The 17786-nt window shown below is 45.6% G+C and overlaps 1 protein-coding gene across 2 annotated transcripts; it reads left to right on the top strand.

Annotated features, from left to right (window-relative positions):
• Positions 1 to 2162: 2162 nt before the first annotated feature.
• On the top strand, positions 2163 to 12575 carry sgcb (sarcoglycan, beta (dystrophin-associated glycoprotein)). 2 transcript variants are annotated; one of them, XM_061238838.1, is made up of 6 exons: positions 2163 to 2267; positions 3843 to 4052; positions 5126 to 5311; positions 6519 to 6710; positions 7837 to 7968; positions 8504 to 12575. In XM_061238838.1, the coding sequence occupies exons 1-6, from the start codon at positions 2253 to 2255 to the stop codon at positions 8711 to 8713; spliced, it is 945 nt and encodes a 314-aa protein (XP_061094822.1). In that variant the 5' UTR covers positions 2163 to 2252; the 3' UTR covers positions 8714 to 12575. The 2 variants fall into 2 exon arrangements, with proteins under 2 accessions (XP_061094822.1, XP_061094821.1); XM_061238837.1 differs by lacking the exon at positions 2163 to 2267 and adding an exon at positions 2414 to 2537.
• Positions 12576 to 17786: the final 5211 nt, after the last annotated feature.

Genomic DNA, 17786 nt, shown 5'->3' with positions numbered 1-17786 from the left:
AGTAGTAGTAGTAGTAGTAGTAGTAGCAGCAGTAGTAGTAGTAGTAGTAGCAGTAGCAGTAGCAGTAGCAGTAGTAGTAGTAGCAGTAGTAGTAGTAGTAGCAGTAGCAGCAGTAGTAGTAGTAGTAGAAGTAGCAGTAGTAGTAGTAGCAGTAGCAGTAGCAGTAGTAGTAGTAGTAGTAGTAGCAGCAGCAGTAGTAGCAGCAGTAGTAGTAGCAGTAGTAGTAGCAGTAGCAGTAGCAGCAGTAGTAGTAGTAGTAGAAGTAGCAGTAGTAGTAGTAGCAGTAGTAGTATGCCTTGCATGACAGCCAATCGGCGTTGGTGTGTGAATGGGTGAATGAGAAGCATCAATTGTACAGCGCTTTGGATAAAGGCACTATATCAATGCAGGCATTAACCATTTAGTAGTAGTAGTGGTAGTAGCAGTAGCAATAGTAGTAGTAGTAGTAGCAGTAGCAGTAGCAGTAGTAGCAGTAGCAGTAGTAGTAGTAGTAGTAGTAGTAGTAGTAGCAGTAGCAGCAGTAGCAGTAGTAGTAGAAGTAGCAGTAGTAGCAGTAGCAGCAGTAGCAGTATTAGTATTAGCAGTAGCAGTAGTAGTAGTAGTAGTAGTAGTAGTAGCAGTAGCAGCAGTAGCAGTAGCAGTAGCAGCAGTAGCAGTAGCAGTAGCAGTAGCAGCAGTAGCAGTATTAGCAGTAGTAGTAGCAGTAGCAGTAGTAGTAGTAGTAGTAGCAGTAGCAGTAGTAGTAGTAGTAGCAGTAGCAGTAGTAGTAGTAGTAGTAGCAGTAGTAGTAGTAGTAGTAGTAGTAGTAGCAGTAGCAGTAGTAGTAGTAGTAGCAGCAGTAGCAGTATTAGCAGTAGCAGTAGCAGTAGTAGTAGTAGTAGCAGCAGTAGCAGTATTAGCAGTAGTAGTAGTAGTAGTAGTAGTAGTAGTAGTAGTAGTAGCAGTAGCAGTAGCAGTAGTAGTAGTAGCAGCAGCATTATAAGCAGTACTTGTTTCATTGGCAGATATGTTGGCACATGGAAGCTTTGCCGTGGAAGTTAAACAATTTTTCCAACAACATGGTGACTGCTAAACAAAAATGGATGAGGATTGCTTCTTTTGTACCTAAAATGTTTTGTTGTTGTTGTGGCTTAAAGCACCAAATGTTTAATACAGACCCATCAGACTTATCCTATGAGCTCAAAGAGGAATAAGGGTCCAGACAATAGTCATCACATTACCACAACTCATCCCTTCTTGGTCAAATTGTTGGTTCCCAATGTTACTAGTAGTAGCAGCAGTAGCAGTTGCAGTGGCAGTATTAATATTCGTAGCCATTGCGTTTGTTGTTCTTTTTATTTTTTTACATTTTAAAAAGTGTTTTAAATTAATAAATACATTCAATAATATGAAATTACATTTATATTAATCGAAAGCGTAGGCCTAAACTCGAAATCGGAAACATGTATTCAATGGATTCAAGTTTAAATAGGGTTTAAGCTTTATCCCTGAATAAGTTATAATAAATGAATAAATAAATAGCCAACACCGATACGGAAACGAATGACTCTATTGCTATAATTAACACATGAAAGAAAAGCTGTATCCCAGGTGTTTGTTTCAAAGTTGAAGAAACCCGCCGGTGCTGAATAACTTTCACTGGGTGTGTTTATGGCTTTCAGCCGCTCTGTAGCTTTTTAGGCCACGTTTCCATTGCTCGTCTGTAAAAGACAATGTATATATTTTTTTTTAAACAAAAAACTAATTAGCTTTGTTTCTATTCATATTGCTATATTGCTTGGCGGTTTGTGTTTCATATTCTGCCATAGGCCCTCCGCTGATCATGAAGCATCAATGCCATGGGAGGAGTCCTAACATTCATAACACACGCATATGTGTCTCAGCACCAGTTTTAGAAAATTGTCATCTGTCCCACCCCCCAACCCTGTCCTGAAAATATCAATGAACACATTCCTAATCTCCTTTAAGGATTCGCTCCCATTAGCGAGTCTCAGCTAGGGGTGGAATATATACGAGCGCGGATTAAACGAAGCATACTGAGTGATTTTAACACAAGCTACACGTTTAATATGTATTAACATGTCTCATCCGTTTTGTCGGATATATTAAATTACAATTTCAAATGTTTGCAGTTCGGTACTTGCTCAGACTGACGCGGCGGCCAGACCCTATTTTCCAGACAGAATGGCACATTCCGCTGGCTGTCCGGAGCTGTCAAACGCCAGGAACGACAGGCAGAGGAGAGAGACACTATGGCGTCGGAACAGGTCTGTTTTAAGAATAATTTTTTTTTATCTCCACTACATTTCCTGAATGCTCCTTTTAAGATCTTTGATCAACGCATCCATAAATGCTGTGTTACATTCCGTGTGTTTAGCTCATGCGCTGAGGCTGTGGCTCCATTTGGAATAGCGGTTTTGTGCTGTTTTGACCAGACTGTGGAAAAAATGATTCCAGCTCTTCTGTGCGTTACATTCCCAGAACGGAGTAGCCAGAGCTGGGCCTACTATACAATTTGGGCATTATTTCTCAAGAGAGTACGTTGCTATTTGGCATTTGTTTTGCTGGAGAGCTTGCGTTTACGTTTAAAAATGCGTTTAATTTATTTTTGGCATAGCTACTCAATACAACAACAGTACAGGAGCAGCTAATGTCGGAGAAATGCTGCTGTTGATAGGCGTACATTCTTAAGCAAGCTGGGTTGTTACTCTTTCTGTATTCTGCGCTGTTGTGGCACTTTTTACCCTTTTCCACCCTCGGTACGTTGTGCGAACGGGTAAATTACATGTTTTAAGGTCCTATCCGGCCTATGAAATGTACTCGTTTCCGTTATATGTGACATACCACCGCGAGTTCTTGTTGGCTTTGTGATATTGCTGGTGAATGCGACCCCGACGCCGATTTTTTTGCGGTGGTTTGAAATCCCCCTCCCCCCAATCGGAGCTGTCAGTTATATCTTGAAATACAACATCGCAAAAAGTTATTTACATTCCCAGTGTGCCTTCTGGTCTCCTATTGGTCATATATGTGCTGTGGGGCATTAGGCAACTGGGGAAAACTGTTTAGCGTTAAAGTATGTGTGCACACTGTGTGTATTTGTGTGTGTAGGAGAGCTCTAATGGGTCAGTGTGTGTGTGTGTGCGTGTGTGTGTGAGAGAGCTCTAACAGGTCAGTGTGTGTGTGTGTGTGTGTGTAGGAGAGCACTAACAGGCCAGTGTGTGTGTGTGTGTGTGTGTGTGTGTGTGTGTGTAAGAGAGCACTAACAGGCCAGTGTGTGTGTGTGTGTGTGTGTGTGTGTGTGTGTAAGAGAGCACTAACAGGCCGGTGTGTGTGTGTGTGTGTGTGTGTGTGTGTGTGTGTGTATGTGTAGGAGAGCACTCACAGGGGTGTGCGTGTGTGTGTGTGTGTGTGTAGGAGAGCACTAACAGGCCAGTGTGTGTGTGTGTGTGTGTGTGTGTGTGTATGTGTAGGAGAGCACTCACAGGGGGGTGTGTGTGTGTGTGTGTAGGAGAGCTCTAACGTGTGTGTGTGTGTGTGTGTAGGAGAGCACTCACAGGGGTGTGTGTGTATGTGTGTGTGTGTGTAGGAGAGTTCTAACGGGTCAGTGTGTGTGTGTGTGTGTAGGAGAGCACTCAGAGGGGTGTGTGTGTGTGTGTGTGTGTGTGTGTGTGTGTGTAGGAGAGCACTCACAGGGGTGTGTGTGTGTGTGTGTGTAGGAGAGCTCTAACGTGTGTGTGTGTGTGTGTGTGTGTAGGAGAGCACTCACAGGGGTGTGTGTGTGTGTGTGTGTGTGTGTGTAGGAGAGCACTCACAGGGGTGTGTGTGTGTGTGTGTGTGTGTAGGAGAGTTCTAACGGGCCGGTGAAGAGGTCTATGCGGGAGAAGGCCATCGACAGGCGCAGCACCAATAAGGAGCACAACAGCAACTTTAAGGCGGGGTACGTCCCCATAGAGGAGGAGCGTCTCCACAAGACGGGTCTGCGGGGGCGCAAGGGGAACCTGGCTGTCTGCATCATCATCCTCCTCTTCCTCCTTGCCCTCATCAACCTCATCGTGAGTCAGGCACCCACCTCTGCTGCACCTGCATACACTCCACCTGCGTACACTCCACCTGAGATAGAGATATAGAGAGATAGAGATAGAGATAGAGAGAGATAGACAGAGACAGAGACAGAGATAGAGATAGAGATTGATAGCAATAGAGAGATAGAGAGAAATAGAGGTAGAGGTAGAGATAGAGATAGATAGATAGATAGATAGTTGCTTTACAGTGATGAGGGGGAAACTGATCTCGACCACCCCCTGGTGCAGCCCCACCCTGGTGCTTCTGGAGCTTCACATCAGCTGAGCTGGAGAGGGACCTCTAAGGGCATACACTCAGTGAGAACTTTATTAGGCATTTATTACACTTTTTAGACTTATTGCTGCTGCTGCTGTAGCCTATCCACCTACGCGTTGTGTGTTCAGAGATGCTCTTCTGCATACCACTGTTGTAATGTGAGGTTATTTGTGTTACTGTCACCTTCCTGTCAGTTTTGACGAGTCTGGCCTTAGATTTTATGGAATCGTGTACCCCACTGGTATGTATATGTCGGTCAAATGTCAGTTTTCCTTCCCCTCCAATTGATATCCTTTCATGCATGCAACTCTATTTTGCACAGGTGAAGTGTCATTGAGCACAGCTTATAGCTGGAGCTTGAAGCACCAGTGTGGTTAGGGTGTGGCTGTGTGGTTAGGGTGTGGCTGTGTGGTTAGGGTGTGGCTGTGTGGTTAGGGTGTGGCTGTGTGGTTAGGGTGTGACTGTGTGGTTAGGGTGTGGCTGTGTGGTTAGGGTGTGGCTGTGTGGTTAGGTCTTCATTCCAATCCGTTAAATGGTGTGTGAGACCAGAGGGAGGGGTGTGTGAGACCAGGAGACCAGAGGGAGGGGTGTGTGAGACCAGGAGACCAGAGGGAGGGGTGTGTGAGACCAGGAGGCCAGAGGGAGGGGTGTGTGAGACCAGGAGGCCAGAGGGAAGGGTGTGTGAGACCAGGAGTCCAGGAGACTAGAGGCTACGTTCACCAGTTTCTCCAGGGTTAATACTCCCCTGGCCGTCTCCCCCTCCCCTGCTCTGTGCCCCCTGTGGTAGATCACCCTGGTGATCTGGAGTGTGATCCGGATCGGTCCCAGTGGCTGTGACAGCATGGAGTTCCACCCCAGTGGGCTGCTCCGCTTCAAGCAGAAGGCCGACATGGGCGTGGTGCACCCCCTGCACAAGAGCACGGTCGGGGGCCGCAAGAACGAGGACCTGGTCATCACCGGCAACAACAACCCGGTCAGAGTGCAGAACTCAACCACAACACAACCACAACAACAACCCAGTCAGAGCGCAGAACACAACCACAACGCAACCACAACTGAACCACAACAACAACCTGGTCAGAGAGCAGAACACAAACACAACGCAACCACAACTCAATCACAACAACAACCCAGTCAGAGCGCAGAACACAACCACAATGCAACCACAACTCAACCACAACAACAACCCGGTCAGAGCGTAGAACACAACCACAACTCAACCACAACAACAACCCGGTCAGAGCGTAGAACACAACCACAACACAACCACAACAACAACCCAGTCAGAGCACAGAACACAACCACAACGCAACCACAACTCAACCACAACAACAATCCGGTCAGAGCGTAGAACACAACCACAACACAACCACAACAACAACCCAGTCAGAGCACAGAACACAACCACAACGCAACCACAACTCAACCACAACAACAACCCAGTCAGAGCGTAGAACACAACCACAACACAACCACAACAACAACCCGGTCAGAGCGCAGAACACAACCACAACACAAGCACAACTCAACCACAACAACAACCCAGTCAGAGCGCAGAACACAACCACAATGCAACCACAACAACAACCCAGTCAGAGCGCAGAACAAAACCACAACACAACCACAACAACAACCCGGTCAGAGCACAGAACACAACCACAACGCAACCACAACAACAACCCAGTCAGAGCGTAGAACACAACCACAACACAACCACAACAACAACCCGGTCAGAGCGCAGAACACAACCACAACACAAGCACAACTCAACCACAACAACAACCCAGTCAGAGCGCAGAACACAACCACAATGCAACCACAACAACAACCCAGTCAGAGCGCAGAACAAAACCACAACACAACCACAACAACAACCCGGTCAGAGCGCAGAACACAACCACAACAACAACCCAGTCAGAGCGCAGAACACAACCACAACATAACCGCAACAAAGCGCCAGAACACTCACCACACACCAGCTCAGGTGGTGGATTATTTTTTCCTGCAGCAAAACTGCAACCCGACTGTAGCACAACCATCTGCTCAGCCCCACAAACATACAGTTTCAGTCAATGCGTGTGTGTCAGTGGTGAGTAAATGTGTGTATGTGTGTGTGTGTGTGTGTGTCAGCAGTGAGTAAATGTGTTTATGTGTGTGTGTGTGTGTGTGTGTGTGTGCAGGTGGTGTTCCAGCAGGGCTCCACTAAGCTGAGTGTGGAGAGGGAGAAGACGTTGATCAGCAGTGACCTGGGCGTGTCCTTCACTGACCCCCGGACACAGAAAACCTTCTTCAGCACCGACTTCGACACTCACGAGTTCCACCTGCCCAAGGGCGTGAGCGTGCTCAACGTGCGCAAAGCCTCCACTGAGCGGGTGGGTCTACCGAGCAGCCACGGCCAAACCCTGCCCAGCCACGCCCCAACCACCCCCAGCCACGCCCCAACCACACCCCAACCACCCCCAACCACCCCCCAACCACCCCCAGCCACACCCCAACCACCCCCAGCCACGCCCCAACCACACCCCAACCACCCCCAGCCACGCCCCAACCACCCCCAGCCACGCCCAAACCACCCCCAGCCACGGCCAAACCCTGCCCAGCCACGCCCCAACCACCCCCAGCCACGCCCCAACCACACCCCAACCACCCCCAACCACGCCCCAACCACCCCCAGCCACACCCAAACCCTGCCCAGCCACGCCCAAACCACCCCCAGCCATGCCCAAACCACCCCCAGCCATGCCCAAACCACCCCCAGCCACGCCCCAACCACCCCCAGCCATGCCCCAACCACCCCCAGCCACGCCCCAACCACCCCCAGCCACGCCCCAACCACACCCCAACCACCCCCAGCCACGCCCCAACCACCCCCAGCCACGCCCAAACCACCCCCAGCCACGGCCAAACCCTGCCCAGCCACGCCCCAACCACCCCCAGCCACGCCCCAGCCACGCCCCAACCACTCCCAGCCACGCCCCAACCACACCCCAACCACCCCCAGCCACGCCCCAACCACCCCCAGCCACGCCCAAACCACCCCCAGCCACGGCCAAACCCTGCCCAGCCACGCCCCAACCACCCCCAGCCACGCCCCAGCCACGCCCCAACCACTCCCAGCCACGCCCCAGCCACGCCCCAGCCACGCCCAAACCCTGCCCAGCCACGCACCAAACACACCCTAACCACACCCAGCCACTCTCAAACCTCACCCAGACACACCCTGACCACACCCAGACCCTGCCCACCCACACCCTAACCACACCCAGCCACACCCAAACCCTGCCCACCCAGTCACACCTGAACGTCACCAGCCACGCCCTAACCACACCCAGCCACTCCCAAACCTCACCCAGCCACACCCAAACCCTGATCTCTTTGCTCCATATCTGCTCATCACCACATTCCTCCCCTCATATCTCACCATCTCTGTCTGTCTGTCTCTCTATCTCTCTCTCCCTCTCCTTGTTGAGGATGACCTGTTCTGTTCTTCCTCCTCAGATCACCAGCAATGCAACCTCAGACCTGACCATCAAAGGTGAAGGCAAGGCCATCGTCCGTGGCAACGAGGGCGTCTTCATCACGGGAAAAACTGTGGAGTTCAAGATCGGTGGAGACATCGAGCTGAGAGCTGTGAGTGTGTTTATACAGTCTTTATCTGTGAGTGCGTTTATACAGAGTCTTTATCTGTGAGTGCGTTTATACAGAGTCTTTATCTGTGAGTGCGTTTATACAGAGTCTTCATCTGTGAGTGCGTTTATACAGAGTCTTTATCTGTGAGTGCGTTTATACAGTCTTTATCTGTGAGTGCGTTTATACAGTCTTTATCTGTGAGTGCGTTTATACAGTCTTTATCTGTGAGTGCGTTTATACAGAGTCTTTATCTGTGAGTGCGTTTATACAGAGTCTTTATCTGTGAGCTCAGAGCTGTGAGCGTGTTTATTCATCACATATTTGTGATCGCACACCTAGGTAAGGATGCTGATGATGATGATGGTGGTGGAAGTGATGATGATGTTGATGGTGGTGATGATGATGATGTTGATGATGATGAGGATGATGTTGATGATGATGTTGATGATGGTGATGTTGATGATGATGTTGATGATGATGGTGATGGTGTTGATGATGGTGATAATGATGGTGATGACGCCCCCTCCCTCCCCAGGAGAACAGCATCACTCTGAACGGGCTGGTGACGGTGAGCCCCTTGCGGATCCCGAACTCGTCGGTGGGGGGGTCAGAGCTGCTGCAGTCGGAGGGGGCGGAGCGGTACAAGCTCTGCATGTGTGGGGACGGGACGCTGTTCAGACTGCAGGTGCTGTACCAGGACATGGGCTGCCAGACCTCCCACAACCCCTGCAGCGCCGCCCACTGAGCCCCGCCCCTGCAGGGCCCCCCCCCACTGAGCCCCGCCCACCTCACTGGGCCCCGTCCATCTCACTGGGCCCCGCCCATCTCACTGAGCCCCGCCCACCTCGCTGAGCCCCGCCCCCGCAGAGCTACGCCCCCTGCTGCACCACACCCACCCATCGCTGCCATGGAAACCACACCCCCCAGGCAGGATCAACCTCTGACCAGTGAAGAGCACACACACATACACACACACTCCCAGGTGCACACACACACACACACACACACACACACTTCACTTCATAGCTGTTCAGACAGCCTGCATTGATCTTTCACCATTCTTAGCCCAGTACGACAGATGGTATCACCATTTTAATCCTGCATATTGAATAAATGACTGTGGCAGGTTGACCCTACTGGAGAGCCCCTCCCTCAGGCAGAGAAGAATTGTCTGTGGACAGGACAGATCCAGCTCCTGTCTCTACGTCTGTTCAGTGTATGAAAATCGCTAATGCCAGCAGCCACACCTGTTAGCATCTTTTCAGTTTGCCAACTTCAGTCTTGTTTGTAACTGCACTTAATGTATATGCTATTGCACAGCACCATCCACATTAGCTACATGCTAACACAAGCCACTGTCCACATTAGCTACATGCTAATGCAAGCCACTGTCCACATTAGCTACATGCTAACACAAGCCGCTGTCCATATTAGCTACATGCTAATGCAAGCCACTGTCCACATTAGCTACATGCTAACACAAGCCACTGTCCACATTAGCTACATGCTAACACAAGCCACTGTCCATGTTAGCTACATGCTAACGCAAGCCACTGTCCATATTAGCTACATGCTAACACAAGCCGCTGTCCATTTTAGCTACATGCTAATGCAAGCCACTGTCCACATTAGCTACATGCTAACACAAGCCATTGTCCATGTTAGCTACATGCTAACACAAGCCACTGTCCATGTTAGCTACATGCTAACGCAAGCCACTGTCCATATTAGCTACATGCTAATGCAAGCCACTGTCCACATTAGCTACATGCTAACACAAGCCATTGTCCATGTTAGCTACATGCTAACGCTAGCCACTGTCCATGTTAGCTACATGTTAACGCAAGCCACTGTCCACATTAGCTACATGCTAACACAAGCCACTGTCCACATTAGCTACATGCTAACACAAGCCACTGTCCACATTAGCTACATGCTAAAGGAATCACCAACATACGCATTTCCAGCACGCTAACACATATGGCCCTCACAGCATGCAGAGAACCATGGGGTGGGCGGGCCTGCCGGTCCTGATACTGAGGGGGGATTTATATAAAGTACAGTGCCGTGAAAAAGCATTCACCCCTATCCTGATTTCCTCTATTATTGCATAAGCAAGGCCCATTCCCTTATTTTTGCAATACACTGAATACATTTGGGGTTGAGATAAAAGGATGAACACGAGACAAGGGTTCAGAATTTGCTTTTATTTTATTTATTTTATTTATTTATTTGCTTTTATTTCCTGGTATTTACACATAGATGTGTTAAACTACTTAGAACATAGCACCTTTGGTACCAGACCACCCAATTTTTAGGTGAGCAAAACTATTGGAACAGAAAGTATTTAAGTAAATTACACTTAATATTTGGTAGCGCATCCCTTACTTGCAATAACTGCATCAAGCCTGTGACCCACTGACATCACCAAACTGTTGCATTCTTCTTTGGTGAAATGCATGCTCAATTGGGTCTGGTGATTGACTTGGCTCATCTGAAACCTTCCACTTTTTCTCCCTAATGAAGTCATTTGTTGTGTTGGCAGTGTGTATCTTAAGTTGGCAGACAGAATGTTTTTGTAGACTTCTAAATTCATCCTGCTCCTACCATCATGAATTACATCATCAATAAAGATTAGTGAGCCCACTCCAGAAGCAGCCATGCAAGCCCAAGCCATGACACTTCCTCCACCGTGCTTCACAGATGAACTCCTCTCATCTTTCTCCACACTTTGGCCTTTCCATCACTTTGGTAGAGGTTAATCTTGGTCTCATCAGTCCATAAAACTAAGTTTCACTTATGTGGCTCATCTCTGTACTTCTTTGCCAATTGTAATCTCGCCTCTGATTCTTACTACTGAGGAATGGTTTGCATCTTGTGGTATAGCCTCTATATTGCTGCTCTCTAAGTCTTCTTCGAGCAGATGATTGTGATGCCTTCACCCCTGCCCTGAGGAGATTGTTTGTGATGTCACTGACTGCCCTGTGGAGATTGTTGGTGATGTCACTGACTGATGTTTTGGGGTTTTTCTTCACAGCTCTCACAATGTTTCTGTCATGAACTGCTGTTGTTTTCCTTGGTCGACCTGTTCGATGTCGGTTGCTCAGTACACCAGCGGTTTCATTCTTTTTCAGTTGTTGTCGAAGCTCTGTCCTCAATGCTTGTGCAATGGCTCTGGTTGATTTCCCCTCTTTTATAAGCTTCAAACCAGCTTGCTTTTTTTCCCCAAAGACAGCTCTCTGGTCTTGATGTTGGTTTATCTTTTCAAACACAAATGCAGTCTTCACAGGCAAAACCCAAGGCTAAAACCAAGAGTAAATATTCAGAACTATTTATTGTTTAACCAATCAATCTAACAGGAAACATCTGGGCAACAAGAAACACCAGACCAGTCAGCCGCATGTTCAAATGGTCAAATGGTTCAAATCTAGATAAAAATATCGGGAAAACCTGAAATTCGAATCTGTCATATTATGTACATGTTTTGACCTCAAACTCAGTTGTCTTCAGTGTATAGCAACAACAAAGGAATTCACCTTGCTGTCCCAATACTTCTGGAGGGGACTGTATTTGCCACACTGAATGGTTCCAGATGTAACATCAGACAAAGGGAACACAAGTAAACACAAAGCACATTTTTTAAATTAAATTAATTTCATTTATTTAATGAGGAAACACCCATAAACACTCCCTTAAACAGGTACAGCTGTGTTTCCTCAGGGAAGCCATTCAGTGTGACACATATGCAATAATACAGGAAATTGGAAAGGGGGCAGATACTTTTTCACAGCAATGCATGTGTGCGTGTTGGGTAAACTGTAATTGTACAAACTACCATTGACTTCACACTGGACATTATTGAACTGCTTACAATTACTCAAAAAATGTAATTCAAGGTATTTTGTATATTTAAAAAACAGATCTGAGTGTAGATCTCATCAGATCTATTAGATCCCACTGTAGTCGACCGCTGCAAAATGTAATTAAACTACATGTTTGTACATGTACATGTAGTTAAATGACTCCCCAACACTATATTTATAGTTTTAATTGCTTATTTTTGTATTTTGTTTGGAGTGCCCACTCGTGTGATGCACTGTGTATCTGCCAGCTTGTGTGCGATATTTATAACTTTTACAGTTTTCAGCGAGGGTGTCTTACGCTGTTGAAACTATGGCGCCCCCTAGTGGTCATCTCAGCTCTAGCACCAGTGAGGCCTCATGGCCCAGTGGAGCCCTCACTCATCATCAGTCACAAACTGATTTCAGCCAATCACAGGGTTTCCCTGAAACTGTCCCTCTTGCTCACGGTCCTTTAATGGACTTTCAGCCGAGCAGGGAGGGTGTCAGCATCCGCATGAACATGCCAACACTGACAATCTGTTGTGTTTATACATCTGTGGTATCCCCCTCTCTGTGGTGGATTATTAATGTCTGAGAGTGCAGGTCGATCCCCTCTCCATGGTGGATTAGTACTGTCTGAGAGTGCAGATCTATATATTCCCCTCTCTGTGATTGATTAATAATGCTGTAAACGTCTAAAGTGTACAGACTTCGATCCGCCGTCATTAATACTGGAAAATTAATAAAGTGCCATGTTTGAACCTCCGCAGTGTCTGTGTATCTGTTCATCCGTCTTAAACATTTTCTCCTCAAAGGGACCAGACGCGTATTCAAGGCGGCAAACTACTTATGTTTGCAGCAAATAGTTACTGTTGAACGATTTTAACTGAATATTCCATTTAGTTCGCCACCAACGCCTTTTGAAAACAAATGAAAGTGACTTAGGCTAGGTCAAACAATGCCAGCTAGTGGACTCGTTGCTTACCTGTGATTTAACTTTAAAGGTAAGAACAAATATTACACTGATAAAGTGACAGCCAAATAATTGTCCTTTTTTTGTTCTCTTTTGGCGCCTTCCCCATTAGCAGACATTTTTTTGTAGCCGCGCACTACCTCTTCAAGCTGTTAACGTTAGCGAACGTTTGTGGCGAACAGAAAAAATAAAATATTTAATATTTTGGCGAACGTAAGCTAACGGTTGCCATTTGAAGGTACAGTACTGCGCAAACGTCTTAGGCACCTGCATAACATTGTATGCAGATAAGATTCTTTCAAAAATAATTCAATGAAAGGTCCTAAATAAACGTACCATAAATTTTACATTACATTTGAGTAGTTTGGCTGAATCAACTGGATCAAATTAATATTTGTTGTGACCACCCTTCGGGGTTAAAACGGCATCATTTGTCTGAGACATAGAACTGCAGGACAGCGTTGGCTAAGACAATCAGCAGGGAGGTTGTTCCAAGCATGTTGTATAACTTGCCACAGTTCTTCTGCAGACTTTGGTTGGCTCCTTGCTTCTGATCTCAGACAGCCTTGATCAAGTTTTTATGTAAAATGTAGTCAATTGCTTACAGTAATATGGTACTTTTTAAAATGAAATACAAAAATGTCTCTGTAAAATTACATCTTTTGGAAAATGAATATTTGGAAATCTGAAATGTGTTATTTTATACTAAAACACCAAAAAATAAACATATATATATATAATAAAGTCTAGGGTGCCCAAGACCTCTGCAAAGTACTGTAAGTCTGGTGATATATCCACCCTGAAGAAGTAAAAATACAGGTAATCAGACTAAAGCTGCTCTCGTGACAATAAACAAACGCTAAGACAGGCAGTGACTACACACGGGAACCGAGCGCTGGTGTTGAAACTTGTCATCCACCCCGGAAGCCGTTAGTTTATTTAACAGTAACAAGCCGCAGAAATGTGTGAAAGTAGTGGGTTGTCTGCGGTTATAAAAGGCTAAATTGTGAACTTGCTTTGTGAAATCAGAAATCCCAAAACGGCAACAAAATAACCGGGCTAACTCAGTTAGCCATGTAGCCTACACTCTGCCTGGGTCCGCGTTGCTAGTAGTGTACGCTACATCTGCCTGCTTCATACACAGCTGTGATGTGGTTGGACACACCAGGAAAGGTCAGCTGCAAACAAGGTTTAAACGAACCCTGATGGTGCCCAATTTATTTTGAGCTGCGCGTACGCCAGGCTACGCAAGTCGGTCTTTAACACTCCCTCCACAGGAATTTAATGGCCTTACGCCGATCATGTGAAAGCCGCTTGCGAGGTAATAATTAGCCTTCAGGTACAGGTCAGTGTGAGTGGAGTGTAAAAACAGGTAAGATATTAACGGAAGCATGTGATTGGCTGGCAGAGCTTGCTGCTGGGCTGCTGCAGAGACTTTGGTCACTCTCAGAGCAGTAGAAACACAGGGCATTGTGGGTAGCCGTGGGTCTTGTCCCCAGAAAAAGTATTAGACCCAAGTAGGAGTGCTTACGGGTGAGTTTACCTTGAAAAAAGATCCTTTGTGTGTGGTACAGTGTGTTGTTTACATGAGTGTTTTTGTAGTTGTGTGCAGTAAATTCAGAAACAAAGAATTTTGGTGTCTGTGTGTGTGTGCGTCCATGCAGGTGTATATGCAGTTAAGTGCGGTATTATGGTGTAATTGTGGGATGTTCATTGTGTGTGGTAATGTATGGGTTGAGTAAAGCAGGTGTACAGTTGTGTGAGTGTGTGTGTTCAGTGTGTATGTGTGTGAGTGTGAGTGTGTGTGTTCAGTGTGTGTGTGTGTGTGTGTGTGTGTGCAAATGCAGGTATGTATGCAGTAAAGTACTGTATTTACACTTGCTTAGGAACGCTATACTAAGTGCTGGTGGAGGGAATTTATGATGTCTTTTTATATTTTGTCATTCATTTGTTTTTAACTACTGTTTCTGTTTTGTTACTATTTTACATGTTCAAAATAAAGATTCAAATAAAATAAAATAAAATACTGGGTGGGGCCACCCTATGCTCTCAAAAACTGTATGTGTGTGTGTGTGTGTGGGTGTGTCTGTATTTGTGTATTAAAGTGTGTGTGTGTACCCTATGTGTGTAGTTGTGTAGTAAAATGTGTGTGTGTGGGTGTGTCTGTATTTGTGTATTAAAGTGTGTGTGTGTACCCTATGTGTGTAGTTGTGTAGTAAAGTGTGTGTGTGTGTGTGTGTGTAGTAAGTGGTCTGGTTCCGCAGGTCTCCTGCTTGTCCAGGCAGTGATGGAGCGGTCTGGCTGGAAGGTGTGCGCTGCAGTGATGCTGATTGTCCCCTGGGGGGCGCTGTGCTCCTCCTGCCCATGGCCCTGCCGGTGTCAGGGGGGGGGTTCCCTGCTCAACTGCTCCTCAGTGGGGCCATCCTTGCCCCCCCTGCACCCCCCCGCCTCAGTCACCGCCCTGGACCTGTCCCACAACGGCCTCACCTGTCTCCCCATGCCCCGCAACGGAGCCTCCCTGCCCCACCTCACACAGCTCCACCTGGGCCACAACCAGCTCACACACCTGTCCCTCTGCCAGAGCCCCCCCAGCGAGGAGGGGCCGTGCAAGACCTGGGCCCCCGCCCTGGAGCTCCTCTCCACAGAGAGAAACCAGCTACAGCACGTCCCTGAGGGCAAGTACCATACATCACACACTATACTGTGTGTTATATACACTATACACACTACACTGTGTTATATACACTATACACACTACACTGTGTGTTATATACACTATACACACTACACTGTGTTATATACACTATACACACTACACTGTGTTATATACACTATACACACTACACTGTGTTATATACACTATACACACTACACTGTGTTATATACACTATACGCACTACACTGTGTTATATACATTATACCCACTACACTGTGTGTTATATACACTATACACACTACACTGTGTTATATACACTATACACACTACACTGTGTTATATACACTATACCCACTACACTGTGTTATATACACTATACCCACTACACTGTGTTATATACACTATACACACTACACTGTGTTATATACACTATACACACTACACTGTGTTATATACACTATACACACTACACTGTGTTATATACACTATACACACTACACTGTGTTATATACACTATACACACTACACTGTGTGTTATATACACTATACACACTACACTGTGTTATATACACTATACACACTACACTGTGTTATATACACTATACCCACTACACTGTGTTATATACACTATACACACTACACTGTGTTATATACACTATACACACTACACTGTGTTATATACACTATACCCACTACACTGTTATATACACTATACCCACTACACTGTGTTATATACACTATACACACTACACTGTGTTATATACACTATACACACTACACTGTGTTATATACACTATACACACTACACTATGTGTTATATACACTATACACACTACACTGTGTTATATACACTATACACACTACACTATGTGTTATATACACTATACACACTACAATGTTATATACACTATACACACTACACTGTTATATACACTATACCCACTACACTGTGTTATATATACTATACACACTACACTGTTATATACACTATACACACTACACTGTGTTATATACACTATACCCACTACACTATGTTATATACACTATACACACTACACTGTGTTATATACACTATACACACTACACTGTGTTATATACACTATACCCACTACACTATGTTATATACACTATACCCACTACACTATGTTATATACACTATACACACTACACTGTGTGTTATATACACTATACCCACTACACTGTGTTATATACACTATACACACTACACTGTCTTATATACACTATACACACTACACTGTGTGTTATATACACTATACACACTACACTGTGTTATATACACTATACACACTACACTGTGTTATATACACTATACGCACTACACTGTGTTATATACATTATACCCACTACACTGTGTGTTATATACACTATACACACTACACTGTGTTATATACACTATACACACTACACTGTGTTATATGCACTATACCCACTACACTGTGTTATATACACTATACCCACTACACTGTGTGTTATATACACTATACACACTACACTGTGTTATATACACTATACACACTACACTATGTTATATAAACTATACACACTGCACTATGCGTTATATACACTATACACACTACACTATGTGTTATATACACTATACACACTACACTGTTATATACACTATGCACACTACACTATGTGTTATATACACTACACACTACACTGTTATATACACTATACACACTACACTGTTATATACTCTATACACACTACACTGTGTTATATACACTATACACACTACACTGTTATATACACTATACACACTGCACTATGTATCATATACACTATACACACTACACTGTGTTATATACACAATGCACACTACACTATGTATTATGTACGTTATACACTCACTGAGCACTTTATTAGGTAGACCTGTACACCAGCTTGCAAATATTTAATCAGCCAATCATGTGGCAGCAACTAAATGCATAAAAGCATGCACACGTGGTCAAGAGGTTTAGCTGTTTTTCAGACCAAATATCAGAATCAGGATGTGATCTAAGTGACTTTGACCGTGGAATGATTGTTGGTGCCAGATAGAGTGGTTTGAGTATTTCAGAAACTATTAATCTCCTGGGAAAGATCAGGCTCTTTAATTTGTAGAGAATGGTGCGGAAAAAACCCCCAGTGAGCAGCAGTTCTGCTGTTAATGAGAGAGGTCAGAGGAGAATGGCCAGACTGGTCAAAGCTGACAGGAAGGTCACAGTCACGCAAATAACCTCACATTACAACAGTGGTATGCAGAAGAGCATCTCTGAACATACAACATGTGAAAACTCTAAGTGGATAGGCTACAGCAGCAGAAGACTTAAACAGTCTAAAA

This window comes from Conger conger, chromosome 4 (assembly GCF_963514075.1).
Source record: "Conger conger chromosome 4, fConCon1.1, whole genome shotgun sequence".
NCBI classification, from domain to species: Eukaryota; Metazoa; Chordata; class Actinopteri; order Anguilliformes; family Congridae; genus Conger; species Conger conger.
The sequence above is the reverse complement of the archived record's forward strand: the minus strand, read 5'-3'. Positions and strand labels throughout refer to the sequence as shown.